The sequence below is a fragment of the Gossypium raimondii genome, chromosome 5 (genome assembly GCF_025698545.1).
Source record: "Gossypium raimondii isolate GPD5lz chromosome 5, ASM2569854v1, whole genome shotgun sequence".
NCBI lineage: Eukaryota > Viridiplantae > Streptophyta > Magnoliopsida > Malvales > Malvaceae > Gossypium > Gossypium raimondii.
In genome coordinates, this window is record NC_068569.1 from 18771599 (window position 1) to 18785806 (window position 14208).

Below are 14208 nucleotides of genomic sequence, written 5' to 3' on the forward strand. Positions count from 1 at the left end.
TAATGTCTTAATTCGTTGCTCTACTGTCGGTTTTATACAGCTTTGGATCCCAAACCTACATTAATTATGCTAACTACAATCATAATAAATTGAAGTTCAACTTATAATCAGCACCTTTTAATAATTACTTACGAGAATAAAAAGCTGAAATTTTAACTTTTAGAGTTAAGATAAGAAGATAATGAATTATCTTATAAATACATACACTTAGTTCAAAAATTTTAATTTTCTTTTATCTTCTTATCATTTTAATTTTAAATGTTTTGAAAAATTAAATAGGAAAATATATTCTTTTGATTTTGTTTCAATTTATTTTCATAAATAAAATAATTCACAATTATTAATCTTATAAAATTCAATTTTTTCTACATCAAAATATTGGTCTTAAAGACGTAACAACTTGAACTACATATGTTAAATTTTTCCTATTTATGACTAATTAAGTAATTTTTGTGTAGAAATGAATAGGTTAGATTTGAAGAAAGTTGTTAGTAGATTTGGTTTTCAAAGAAAAAGGGGGAATCTTAGTTGAACCCGTTTTTGTTATTGAAGTACTATTCTACGGTGATTAATTTGCCAGTAAATATTTAAAGTCCAGCGGTGAAACAAATTTACTGCAAAATAATCGGAAAAGGGTTTTAATTAATTTATATAATGGAACCTTCGTAAAACCTATCAATTTAAAATATTTAATTATTTAAAAGGAGAGTAGTTTTCTTTCTCAGCTTTTCCCGACCTCTGTCTTCATTGGTTCCTTGCGAAAAATCGCTTACATTTCTTACAGTATCAAACGGAGCTCGCAAAATCGCGATAAAGAAAACAGTCAATTTTTCTGTAGATTAAACAAAAGGAAAATTTCTTCTTAGCATCTCCATTTAATGAAATTACGCTGATTTTGTGGCTGGTTTTCTGCTATTTTTTCTCCCATTTCTAGCTCTGCTCCCCCCAACAAGGTACCCCTTTTTTTTTTTGGTGTTGTATTTCCTTGTTCGTGTTTTCTAACAGTTTAAATTTGTCTGATTTGATATGAGTTCCGATTTTCAAATGTTTGATCCATCATGGGTTTTGCTCATTTTTGAATCTGGGTTTTCGTTAGATTTTAGTATTGGGTAGCAAATATCAGTTAATTTTAATGAAAAGTACGTGATTTTGAATGGAAATGAGCTTACTATTTGTTACTTTCGGGTGGCGGCACTCACTCATAGTTTTTTGTATGGAAATTTATCTACTTACTTTCCTTTATTTTCTTCCTTTTCTAGTTTCACTCTTAGAATCATTCGAAACGCTTTTCTTCTTCTTCTTCTTCTTCTTCCTTTAGAAGCTTAAATTTTGATAGGTACTCTAAGAGTTTCACTTTCAGCAGGGTTTATGGATTTAGTATCTTAAAATTGGGTCAAGTCTAATTTTGATCTTATTTAAGAGCAGTAAGTCTTTGGTTAAGTTAAAAACCATTTCATGCTTGTCCTTATTACTGGGCTAGCTAGGTTCAGAGAGTGATTTGTGTGGGATTTTTTTCCTTCCTTCTTTGGTTTCAACTTTAACCTCATTGTGTTATTTCTTGAAACTTTCCTGTTGAAATATCAGGTTAGTAAAATGCCCCGGCCTCTGCATCGAGGTGTATCTGGTATACGGGTCTCAGGCAACAGCAATGATTTTTGGGATGCCGAAGTGAAAGATAACACAGAGAAGGAAGATTTGGATAGAAATCATTCTTCTAGTCAGAGCTTTTTGTCCCTCAGGTCTCCTTTTCGGTTTTTTTTTCAAGATAATTCTCCATCCAAATATGGTGTCACTGAGAATGGTTTTACAGCTGATCCCTTCGGTGGTGGGACTCCAAGAAGCCGGCATAGGTTAACAATGCTGTTTTTGAAGTTAAGTTTAGTTGTGATCGTGATTCTTGCTCTTACTGGATCATTTTGGTGGACCATCTCCATTTCAACATCATCTAGGGGTCATATATTTCGTGGTTATAGGCGACTTCAAGAGCAGCTTGTTTCTGATTTGTGGGATATAGGGGAACTTTCTCTTGGTCCTTCACGGTTGAAAGAAATAGAATTCTGTTCTGAGGAGTTTGAGAACTATATTCCTTGCTTTAATGTTTCTGAGAACGTTGCTTTGGGTTATTCTGATGGTAATGAGTATGACCGACTATGTGGGCATGGGTCAAGGAAAAGTTGTTTAGTTCTTCCACCTGTGAACTATAAAATTCCTCTTAGGTGGCCAACTGGGAAAGAGGTCATCTGGGTTGCTAATGTTAAAATTACTGGTCAAGAGGTATTTTCCTCTGGCAGTTTAACCAAGAGGTGAGTGGATGTTTCTCTTGTCAATCAAACTTTGATATCTAATTGCCTTCATCCACCCTTCCCTTCCCTCCTTACCTATTTAAGTGTTTCTTCAGCTCCTTGCCTTGTGCCATTGCAGGATGATGATGCTGGAGGAAGATCAGATTTCTTTCCGTTCAGCATCACTTATGTTTGATGGCGTGGAAGATTATTCTCATCAGATTGCTGAAATGATTGGACTGAGAAATGAATCTAACTTGATACAAGCTGGGGTAAGCGAAATTTTACCTTGGAACATGCATGTTGAGCTCCTACTGTTGAATTCTTTATGATTTTTTTCCCTTGTCTATTTTATTCTAATATTAATAAGGTTATTTCTGTTTAGCTTCAAGGTTGGCCTGTATTTTTTATTGCTTTATTATCTCTTACTTGACTGTAAACTGTTAATGATACCTTTTGGTTGCTCATTGCACTTCTTGGAATTTAAGCCTGAATTAGCTTAAAGCCTTCTTAATAGCTACCATGATCTGGAGTGCCATAATTCTATTTACTTTCTTCTGCATTCCAAACACAGTTAAAATGTTTCTACTCCCCCTACCTGATCTGAATTTAAGGCTACTGTTGCAGGTACGAACCATCTTGGATATAGGATGTGGTTATGGTAGCTTTGGAGCTCATCTTTTTTCCAAACAGCTCTTAACGATGTGTATTGCGAACTATGAGTCCTCAGGCAGCCAAGTTCAACTCACTCTCGAAAGGGGCCTTCCTGCAATGATTGGTTCTTTTAATTCGAAACAGTTACCATATCCATCTCTTTCATTTGATATGCTGCATTGTGCACGTTGCGGTGTTGACTGGGATAAAAAAGGTATAGTTTAAACTTTGGTGGCGTAGAATTTGCTGCCACTTTCCACATCTTTTCATCCCTCGCCCCCTCCCGCTACCCTGGTTTGTTATAATTTCTTATGTTGAGAGACTCATTTTGTGTTAGGAATAGAAATAGGGCTAGAATCATTATTGTATGGCATAAAAAAGTTCTGTTGAATATTCTGTATATAAAAGGTCCTTTATGAATGTTTTTTTGGTTTTTTGGCAGTTAACTCCTGCCAACCAAAGGATAATTTAACAGAATACACAAATTCCATGGTCAACTTCCTTTATTATTGCTTAAAGTTCTGAAAATTTGCCTCACCTTCAGTTGCTCTTATATTTCCTAATTTGAATGTGTTATCATCTGTTGGCAAAATGTGTGCCACAGATGGTATTTTATGCCAAATTGTGTGACTTCTTTTGTTTTTATTGTTTTGTTGTAATAAAAGTTTTATGCCAAAATGTTGTGCCACAGATGGTATTTTCTTGATTGAAGCTGATAGAGTTCTAAAACCGGGTGGATACTTTGTGTGGACTTCACCTCTTACCAACGTTCATACTTTTCTTCGGGACAAAGAGAAGCAGAAAAGGTGGAATTTTGTTCGTGATTTTGCAGAAAATCTCTGCTGGGAGTTGATATCACAACAAGATGAAACTGTTGTATGGAAAAAGACCAATAAGAAGAGTTGCTACAGCTCCCGGTAAGGCAATTTTTTTAATCCTATTTACATAAATTTTCTTCAAACATTTATGTATTTTGACTATGTGAATCTTGGAAATCTTTATTACTCGAGAGCAGTAGGTTGTCCTGATCGTGTTATTGTAATGTATGTATCCAGGAAGCCTGGTTCTTTTCCTCCTATATGTAGCAAAGGACAAGATGTTGAATCTCCATATTATCGACCTCTTCAAAACTGTATAGGTGGAACAAATAGCCGCCAATGGGTTCCTATTGAGGAGGGGGCAACATGGCCTTTCAGGTCTAATTTGAACAAGAATGAACTAGAACTATACGGTAATTTGATGCTCTTTTCAAGGTTGTATTAGAATTAAATTCCATCAAGCATTGATGTCAGAAATTTCTGACTGCCACTCTGATTTATCTGTTTTACCAGGTCTACACTCGGAAGAACTTGTTGTAGATACCGCAAACTACAAAACAGCTGTTCGTAATTATTGGTCCCTTCTGTCCCCCCTAATATTCTCAGATCATCCAAAGAGACCAGGTGACGAGGATCCTTCTCCACCTTATAACATGTTCAGGAATGTGCTAGACATGAATGCTCGCTATGGTGGTTTTAATGCTGCATTACTGGAAGCAGGGAAGTCTGTCTGGGTCATGAACGTAGTCCCAACAACTGGCCCCAACTACCTTCCCCTGGTTCTTGACAGGGGATATATCGGTGTATTCCACAATTGGTGATTCTCTCCTCTAGCTATAATTTTTTTTTCTTTGTTGCAGTGTTGTTTCAGTATGTTCTTTATATGAATCTAAAATATGAGCAGCCTTATAGTAATTTCTATGGGGCCAAAGAATGATTTTCAGCAACTTGATATACTTTAGTAATAAGCTTTTCTCTCTGAGAGTAAAATAAAATCAAATGCAGTGAATGAAGAAAGCATTTGTATATTTAAAATGTATGCATCATGCAACAATATTAAGAGTTGAACTGAAGGAAACTCTGCTAGACTTATCTTTCTATTTAATGTTTGATGTGTTTACTGGAACTCAAGTTTGAAGTTAGTACGACATATTAGTTGATTAGGTTCACAGTTGATTAACCATGTTTCTAATTTTAATGATGTGATATTCTTGCGCTGGTACTTATCCGAGCCACTTATATCTTTCCTTTTCTGTTTTATGTTATACTGTCTTATGATCCATCTGCATCATATTCAGGTGTGAAGCATTTCCAACATATCCCAGAACTTATGATATGGTGCATGCTGATGGACTTCTATCCCTTGAGACTAGTCAATATCGCAGGTGCACCATGCTTGATCTTTTAACGGAAATAGACAGGTTGCTTCGTCCAGAGGTACTAAACCAAAGCTATCAATTATTTAAATCAGGCCATATTTTAGTTCCTTTTGTGGTTGCCTTCTGTTTCCCTGTTCTTGATCAGTGGATTTAAGTTCAGTTCTTAATGTGTTATTATTACATGCCAAACACCTTTTTCTTGTCATTCTAACTGATAATCTACGTAAGCACTCAAGGAAAAAAGAAGCAAGTACTTATTCATTTGGTTTTTCTCCGTAACTAATGTTGATTTGAGAACTTTTGTAGCTATATATTTGGGGTTTGATGTTACTTTCTCTTATAGATTTGAATGTCTGTATGAACATTTGTATATGCGACAATGATCGCTTTGCTGGTTGGCCTTTGAAATTAAGAGATCCAATCACCGGAGAATCGCTTCTTCTATGGATACCACTCAAAATATTATTTGTAATAAGTCATACTCATTCAGCTGTCTCATATTGCTTCTCTATCATGGCTTAGAGACATGACTCACACTTTCATACTATGCAAACATCTATGCATATGTTAAATTCTATCAACTGTTAGTAGGCCTTTTTAACACTACCAATGTTTACTGCAATGTTTTAATGCATTCAATGGTGGATGCAGGGTTGGGTAATAATTCATGATAAGGCTCCTCTTATCGAATCAGCTAGAGCTCTAACTGTGCAGTTGAAGTGGGATGCCAGAGTCGTAGAAATCGAAAGCAACAGTGATGAGAGACTCCTAATCTGTCAGAAACCATTCTTTAAGAGACAAGCAACAAGCTAAGAACAATATCTGGAGAAGAAGCCCCAAAATTTTTCAAGTCTTGGTATTCAAATTCATTTTGTGCATTTTGAACAGAAAGAAAGAAGAAAGCAGCAAAGATAGTTGATGAAAAACAAAAATGAAAGCCGCAAGGCATGGATAGGGTCTTGTAATTAATCGAAACAGAGGCGCCATTGCAAGTGAAAAACGTATAGCTTAGGTTTAAAATTTTCATGTTCTTTGTTTCATTATTACTATACAAAATACATGATTTAAGGTTGTGCAAAAAAGGTTACAGGTTAAGCTTCTAGCTGTGCAGCATAGAGAAAAGAGAAGAGAATGAATTGGAGAGAATGAAAAAGAAAAGAAAGAATTGCTTGTAAGTGCATTTATGATGAAAATTTATAATTCATGTTATGATTTTCTTCGAAACCAATATGGTGGATGGTGCTATTGATCTGAATTGAATTGAGAACTCAAGTGAATCGTTTTCCTTTGGATTTGATTTGAATCATCAGTTGAATTTTCTACTGAATTTTGTAATCAAACCAAACTGTGAAACCAAGACTTTAATCTGGATCATGATCAAGAGTTAGTTTCAAGGCGAGTTAAATTTGTTTTGTATGAGATTATGTGAACAAGATATAATATTTTGGAACGATAAAAAGGGTTTGTTTATGCAATCCTTAGAAACAAACTTCATGCACTAACACTTGATTATACCACACAAACACAAATCAAATTACCAAAAATACAAAAAGAAACAGAGCGGGGTTGATATGTCTGCGAAGCAAGCAGTCTTTAGGTTCACTCACAAAGCAAAAACAAGGAAATAAAGAAAAAAATGCCCATGAATTGTCCAGGCAAATTACTGGTAAAATATCTTAACGGGATGAAGAAGCCAGTGCAGGTAATTTGGCAGATGAGTGATAGCGACTTCGGCTCTTCAACTTGTTCTTGTTCTTATGCCCCACCCCCACACTGCCCCTATGCACACTGGCGGATGTTGAAGCACCTTGGCTTGTTCTTTTTGATGCTTTTCTTCTGGAGCTCCAACTGCCACTCCCTAGAGCAGCTTTGGCAACACTATCAGTGAGCACTTCCCTTGCCCTTTGTGGTTTAATGGGTTGCTTGTTCAGGTACGTAAGCTTAGGGAGCAAGCTACAAACTGCCTTTCGCAGCTGGTCGTCACTAACGTTGCTCTGAACTGGATTTCCCAACAGATTCAATGCTTGCAATGAGTTGTAGTTGGCGACAAGCTGACCCAATGCCCTTGTTGTCGTTATCTTGTTGAAGCTCAGGTCCAATACTGTCAACTTCAAGAACCTATGTAGCCCTTCAACATCACTTATCTTGTTCCCAGCAAGGTACAGTTCTTTGATCAGTATGCAGTTTGACAACCCTGGCATCATTAATGAAACACAATGCACTTTTAGAACTACATGCAAGTTGTCTAAGGAGAATGTTTCTAGGTGACAGGTTCACGAACTAGTTACCTACCATGTCCAATTCGAGCAATGCGGTTATAACTAAGGTCAACAACTCGCAATCGAGTTAACTCCCTGAGTCCTTCGATGGTGCTGATCTTGTTTCTTGACAAGTTGAGTATGTGAACGCCCTTTGGCAATGATCCAGGAGTAATATGGGCTGCCGAGAAAGCAAGAATCATAATCATATATCAGAGTGCAAACTGCAAATTAGTTATATCATCAACTTCTTTTCAAGAGCTTACTTATAAAGTTGTTCGACAAGTTGACAGACCGAAGGCTGGTGAAACCTGAGATGATTGGAATAGCTTTCAAACCTATTCCTGATATGTGAGCAACGGTTGAAGAAGAATTGAGAGTCTGAATGACACTATTGGCATGTAAAATCTCCTCAGAGAGATTGATATCCGAACGGCGAGTGGAATAGGCAGTGTTTCTTGCTGGTGATTTACCAGTGTCTGGAGAAGGTGGAAATGTGATGCCCTCTTCATCATTCACATCATCAGCAGGCTGCACAATTTCGGTTTCGAGATCTCTCACCCATTCATCGACTCTTGAGAATGATGATGATGGAGCAGGGAATGCAACCCATTGGTTCTGGGGCCATAAACCAGAAACTCCATTATGAAAACCTTTCCAGCTCCGGTTGTCATCGCAGTTGCCAGTGAAGCCTTTGTTCAAGGACTCTCCCGTAAACGATCCCGGTGATTCCATCTTGCTCAGATTCATTGCTTGATGTAGATCAATTGTGTCTGAAGAATACCCACCTTGCTGGTTCAAAGTAGCAGTGATAGGAGCAGGTTGCGGTTTGGTCATCCAGTTGTGAGAGTTCCGGTGGCTCCAGAGGAAGAACTTCCACCATAACTTTCTGCTTCTGGAAGGTAGAACTTGACTGGAAGAATGTTTTTTCAACATCACTCGGTCGGCACTGCAGCGAGTCATCACAGAAGCAGGGCTACCGAGATTAAGTCCTGCAGATAAGTCCTGCAAGTCTTCAAATGACTGAGATGGAGGGAAATGATCAGCTACCTCTCTTAGCACATTCCTCCTCTCCAAATCGGAACACGAGCGCTTAAGCATAGGTGAAGCCCAGAACTCAGCCCTCCTCATCCCAGGATCACTAACATGTCCACTTTGGACCTTATCAACAGCCTTTTCAACCTCTTCCTTGGCTTCAGTTTCAAATGAACCTGAAGAAGCAACCCTTTTGGTTCCAAAATCAAATTCTTCACTTGAGTTGGCCACATGGGCTTGGAGATCAAAGTCAGAGAATTCTCTCTTGATTGATGCATTCTCTTCATGCTCATCTTCCCCTTCATATGCTTTCTCTACTGCTTCACATCCAACAGGGCTCCCATGCCTGATCACCTTGACATTGCAATCCTCCTTAAACCCAACAGGTGCTGGGACACTAAAAGTTGTCGATTTCAATTCATCGCTCTCTAAGGGCTTCACCGGTTGTTGGAGCTTAATTTGGAGGGTTCTACCATTCTTTTGCTCACCAGCCCCCTACAAGTGAAACAGATTCAAGCCAGATGAAGCAGGAAATCATTACATGCACAAAATTGAAGTCTTATGTTAGATTTTTAAATCCCATTCTCACCTTATCTTTCTTTTTCCTCGCGGTCAACAAAGAGAAACAATTGAATTTGGCCATTTTATGAAGGACCTGGGTCAAAATCTCAGAGAAGCCTAAATGTATATATGCAATGAGTGCACCGTTTTATTTTCGCTCTTCCGCCTCTTGAACGTAAACTATCTAATAAGCTCACATCTCTAACCGATTCTAATTAACAATGGAACTTGAGTTTGTGGTTTAAACGTTAGCCATAATCAACAGGAAGGCACCAAACCAAGGAGCGTGTAGAATCTGAAGGCGAATGACCACCGGAAATGAAAGGGCCAACGCCTTCTCCGGCTCGAGAAGGTGTCACTAGATTGTCGGCCAGAGTTGAAGACCCAGCTTCTTTCCAGAAGCTACTTTTAAATCTGTCCTGTTTAAGAAGAAAAGCAAGCAAGTGGTTAAGAAGACTCCAAAGCTCCTTTAAGGCAAGAGTTAATTTTTCACACCTATTTGAGCAAATATCTGTGTCAGTTTGCCTTGTTAACATAACCCCATTAATAAAAGAATCTCACTCAAGACGTCTCCCAACTCCTCATTGAAGTATTACATAACCCCATAACCTTTAAGGATGACACCAAATGGATTACAACACTCTCAGATTCGTAACTTAAAACATGGGATCTAGGATGCAGGTGAAGTTTCTGGCACAGATTAGTTAAAGAAGAAAAAACAAAGTAGAAAGTTGGAAAAAAAGAAAAACTAACCTATTGAAGCTAATCTCCGCCAGAGTGTTATCCTTGGAACGCCTTTGTTGAGCAAAAAGCAAGGAAATGGTTTCGAAGCTTTGGATAAATGAAAGAGCAGATTATTTGAGAAGAAAGGTAGAGAGGTGGTAAAATATGGAAAGACGAGACTGGAAATAGCGAGAGATGGCTGGTTGTAAAGTAATATAGTAAAATAACATACGCGCATGAAACACGGCGAAATGGTTATGGAATGGAATCTCAATTGTCAACCTACCCCTATAAAATTATTATTAGTTAATTTTTAAGTAAAACCAGTGTACGGATCATATTTAACTTGAGTCAGGGAGACTAATTTGGGCTAAAATGAAAGAGATTTATTAATCAAAATTTTGTCAGCATTTTTCATGTGGAAAAAACAAAGGGTTCGTATTTTTTTTGGAAAGTAGAAAATGTCATTGTGAGTTAAGAGTGATTTGGAAAGTACATAGGATCCAAGAGTTTGATGGAACTCTCTCTGCCTTTGGTTCGGTCATCGGTGCTTTTGACTTTACAAGCTTTCCTAGATTTCTCCTGCTCAGACAGGTGCATTTCGTCACGTCTGCAAGTTAATTGGGTGTTGCATGTGATCTAAAAATCGATAGTTTTAGTAGCGATGAAATAGAAAAAAGTTGATGAACCGACAATGCTACCGTAGACTGCACTTATCAGAGTACGGCCCATTTTCCAGCTTGCCATCATCATAAATCATTCCATTGCAGACAGGCATATGAAGACAGCCAAATTGCAGTGCCGTGCAATTTCATCCCAACTGTAAACGTCCTCTTTTATCTTCCCGTCTTTATCTTGCTTCTGACGTCTAACCTTCTTTTTTTATTTTATTTTTTGCTTTGATCTTATTCTTTTCCATATTCTCTTTTAGATAATATCGCTAAAATTACGCAAATTTTGTGAACCACGAAATCAGCATAAAGGAAGATTAATAATTCAATTAGCATTTATCCTTACCACGCGCTCCCTCCCTCCCTCAACCCCATCAATCATCATCATTCTTCTAATTCCTTAATCAAAATAGAGAATCAGTTTTTTACGAAACAAATGGACCCTAAAAAATTATTTCTCGTCTGAAACAACACAATGATCAGGACGGCCACCACCCATGGTCATGCAGGAAAAAAAGTGACTTTTCTTTATTCATGACTATGACGTCCACCTGCTATGATATTGATTTGCCTCTTAGCTACTTCCCTACATATAATTGCTTCAACTATCACGTATCCTCTACTGTTCAAAACTATATCTACACATCTCCCAGATTTTCCGGGAAAAAGAAGAAATGAAAATCGAGTTCAAGTATATACGAATTACGAGTATAAATACAGTGTTTTTGCCGACCTATTTATGATGCAACAGCGCATGCAAAATATTTCCTCTCAAATAGTACTGGATTGAAGGTTTTTTAAAGTTGAAATATGATTTTGATAATGACATGAAAAATGATGGGTTTTTTGTTTTTGAAGTTGTTCCCCTGTATCCATGTCGTGGACTGAAAACCAACCTCTTATTTTTTCCTAAATAGAATATGGCAATGTTCCTATTTGGAACATTTTTAAAATTTCAAGCCTGTTTTGGTCTAAAATATATATGGGGTAATAACTAATAATATATAGCTCTTGGGAACATCAAGGGCCATGAATAGTGTGCCAAAAGGAGGCAGAGAAAATATAAATCTGGGAAAATGAATTGGATTTTAATGCTGTTTTGTTTTCCCCTTTTTTGTCGCTTTTACACTTGATTGCATTGCATTTGATCTATAGACACTACCTAAATTTGACATTTAGGGTCAAATTACAATCTTTCTTTCTTTCCGACACGGTAATATATAATAACACCATCTGACGGAACTTCGCTTCTCTTTGACTCTGAATCATCCGTTGGCTAATGATGAGCCCAAAATAACAGATTTAGTTAATATTTGAGTTAAAAAAAATATCCTTCTTTTGCTGTCAATCAACATTGGCAACTTGGTGTAGCCATAGGTTTCAATTTTTAACCGAAAGTGCATGTCTTTATGGGTCTTACCCCATGCACGGAAAAACGAAATGAATGACAGTCTCTAATTTATTATTGCTCTCTTTTATGTTATCCATCTGCATTCATTGCACTTTTGTCTGTTCCCTCTCAACCTTGACACTCCTAAACCTTGACGAGAGAATAACAGACAACGGCCATTGAAGATGGTAGACCATAATTATATATAGGTGAGCTAATGGCTTCTATATTTTCATAGAAAGCACTGAGCTGAAACTAGTTGGATGGCAAAAGTCTGCATATGGGTTCGTCCCAGGCTGCACATCTTTTTCCTTCGATCCAAAGGATCTCTTCTTCATCAGCTGTGTTCAAATTAAGGGTATACAAAATATTGGTTAAACCAAATCAAATAAGTTGAAATAATTTTCAGTTTATTCGATTTATTTGGTCGATCTTTCATTTTGAATATATTGATACATAGGGGACTAGGTCGTGAAAACAAGTGGTTCACTTATAACAGGACAGAAGCCGTCTAGTACAGTGGCCTGAGAAGAGAAGGTGGCGTTGTAGCAAAGGTAGGAGAATGAGGAGTGCGGATTTCTTTCCCCTCCCCTCATGCCACGAGTTATATATATATATTGCCCTTTGTCCCAATTAGGCACCACGTGTTAAGTCATATGCTTAGGTAAAGAAAATCATGAAATAAAATAAGATCATATTGGGATAACGAATTTTATTCTAAATAGATTAAAGATATCCTAACACATTTACGACAATGTTATTGCACGAGCACTTGGTAAAGTAGTTTCTGTAACGATATATATTAAGGGAAAGATCAATCATGGTGTTAGAATAGAATGACTCTATGACTTCCACTGTGTCTAAAATATTGTTTTCTAAACAGATTTTTCCAACAACTGACCCATCTATGAAAATGGATTCATATGAAGAAACATATCTTAAAGATTGGATCAATTCAAATCAAAACCAAAAATCAAATCTTTGAATTTAAGGAGATTGGATTGTCTAGTTAAAGACTTAGATATCTTTGAGGCTTAACCCACAAACTGGAACCTAAGCTATACCCTTCTTCTTATCTTGGTACTAAACCTTTTTTTGGTCACAAGTGTTACCTAACTATTTTTTCCCAAGTTGGTAACTTTCTTAGTTAAATCGTTAAGTCTATTTTAAAAAAGGCTTGACCCACAAATTAAAACGTAAAATATATATTTTTCCCAAGTTGGTACCTAAACTTTTTTTTGGTTGCAAATGGTACCTAAACTACTCTTTTGGTACTCATTTTACACGAAAATATTATATCCGTTAAAAAAATTCAATCAAATAATAAACCGTCACATCAAATAAACTTAAAAATGATGTTTTTTTTAATTCTTTTATTTATTTTCTTTCTTCTTCCTTTATAATGTCTAACAATACCAACAATGCTAGAATTTTGCCCTATCAAGTTCAAGATGTTGGCAATTAATTATGTTTTCAAGCTTCACCACTTGCTTGCTCGACTCGACGAAATCGAAAAATTCATTTCATCTATCAAAATTAATGTTTTTAGAATTGGACCGAACCAATTGGTCAAACCAGGAACTAGTCGAGGAACTAATCTAAAGATAGGGGTTGAACTGATTGACATGTGGACTGATACAGACAGGTTGAATCGATTTTCTCAATTATTTAAATATTTTTGTTTTTGTGAATTTTATAATAATTTATTTGATCGAACTGGATGAACTGATCAAATCGGGATCTAGGCCTGACCAGTTTAACCATTAGCTTGGTTATGTACTGTAACACCCCAATACCCAACCAATTGTCGAGTCTGAGTTACGATGTGTCACATTCGTTGTCGGAGCAACTACAGTCAAACTATATTCAATTACATCTATTAAATGATAAATTTAAACCAATACAATCATACAGTACAAAATATAACTATTTTCGGGTCTTATACGAGCTTATGAAAGCTTTAACACTAACTAAAGGTCAAATTAGGGCTAAATTGTAAAGATTCTAAAATACAGAGTTGATGTCTCAACGTAACATATTGGGTAGACCTCATCGCAACGTTTAATACTCGGCGTCACACCATGGCATGGCAACTTGGTCTCGTCGCGAAGTCAACCATTCAATGTCGCAATGTGACATACTGTTTTCAAATGGTTAGGTTTTGGTACTTGTTTGCAATCACCTAAAACTTTTCAAATTCGTTTGCAGTTATAATTTCAACCAAATCTATATACCTAATGAGATCTATTATGTCTAAAATATCATTTATACATACACGGCTTCATCCATTTCAACAAATTCACTCAAGTACATGAAACAATTTATCCATGTCCTTCATTAAACTAGTTGGCATTTATACACATATATATAGACACATTACCAATTAGCCTATTAACATACCACAAAATATGTCTAACCAAAAGTTGCAACATTCACA

At 36.6% G+C, this 14208-nt stretch overlaps 2 protein-coding genes across 5 annotated transcripts; one reads left to right on the forward strand and one right to left on the reverse strand.

The window, feature by feature from the left end:
* Nucleotides 1-701: 701 nt before the first annotated feature.
* LOC105769527 (probable pectin methyltransferase QUA2) lies at nt 702-6425 on the forward strand. Of its 2 annotated transcripts, none has more exons than XM_012590214.2 (9): nt 702-953; nt 1585-2303; nt 2422-2554; nt 2910-3150; nt 3628-3853; nt 3992-4167; nt 4268-4571; nt 5053-5191; nt 5785-6425. In XM_012590214.2, the coding sequence occupies exons 2-9, from the start codon at nt 1594-1596 to the stop codon at nt 5944-5946; spliced, it is 2091 nt and encodes a 696-aa protein (XP_012445668.1). In that variant the 5' UTR covers nt 702-953; nt 1585-1593; the 3' UTR covers nt 5947-6425. The 2 variants fall into 2 exon arrangements, with proteins under 2 accessions (XP_012445668.1, XP_012445670.1); XM_012590216.2 differs by lacking the exon at nt 702-953 and having other exon boundaries at nt 1592-1739; nt 1811-2303.
* Nucleotides 6426-6611: 186 nt separating this feature from the next.
* Nucleotides 6612-9966, reverse strand: LOC105769528 (uncharacterized). 3 transcript variants are annotated; one of them, XM_052631208.1, is made up of 5 exons: nt 9741-9966; nt 9016-9401; nt 7658-8921; nt 7426-7572; nt 6612-7327 (listed from the first exon to the last, which is right to left on the reverse strand). In XM_052631208.1, exons 2-5 carry the CDS (start codon nt 9067-9069, stop codon nt 6810-6812), a joined length of 1983 nt encoding a protein of 660 aa, XP_052487168.1. In that variant the 5' UTR covers nt 9070-9401; nt 9741-9966; the 3' UTR covers nt 6612-6809. The 3 variants fall into 3 exon arrangements, with proteins under 3 accessions (XP_052487168.1, XP_012445671.1, XP_052487167.1); XM_012590217.2 differs by having other exon boundaries at nt 9016-9406; XM_052631207.1 differs by lacking the exon at nt 9741-9966 and adding an exon at nt 9483-9669 and having other exon boundaries at nt 9016-9406.
* Between the last annotated feature and the right edge of the window lie 4242 nt (nt 9967-14208).

Excerpts from the sequence above, each read along its gene's own strand:
- LOC105769527 (XM_012590214.2), top strand. The coding sequence starts at position 1,594 with ATGCCCCGGCCTCTGCATCGAGGTGTATCTGGTATACGGGTCTCAGGC. Across the intron at positions 2,304-2,421 it reads TCTGGCAGTTTAACCAAGAG|GATGATGATGCTGGAGGAAG; the intron begins GTGAGTGGATGT and ends GTGCCATTGCAG. Across the intron at positions 2,555-2,909 it reads CTAACTTGATACAAGCTGGG|GTACGAACCATCTTGGATAT; the intron begins GTAAGCGAAATT and ends CTACTGTTGCAG.
- LOC105769528 (XM_052631208.1), bottom strand. The coding sequence starts at position 9,069 with ATGGCCAAATTCAATTGTTTCTCTTTGTTGACCGCGAGGAAAAAGAAA. Across the intron at positions 8,922-9,015 it reads CGAGGAAAAAGAAAGATAAG|GGGGCTGGTGAGCAAAAGAA; the intron begins GTGAGAATGGGA and ends TTTCACTTGTAG. Across the intron at positions 7,573-7,657 it reads CTTGTCGAACAACTTTATAA|CCCATATTACTCCTGGATCA; the intron begins GTAAGCTCTTGA and ends CTTTCTCGGCAG.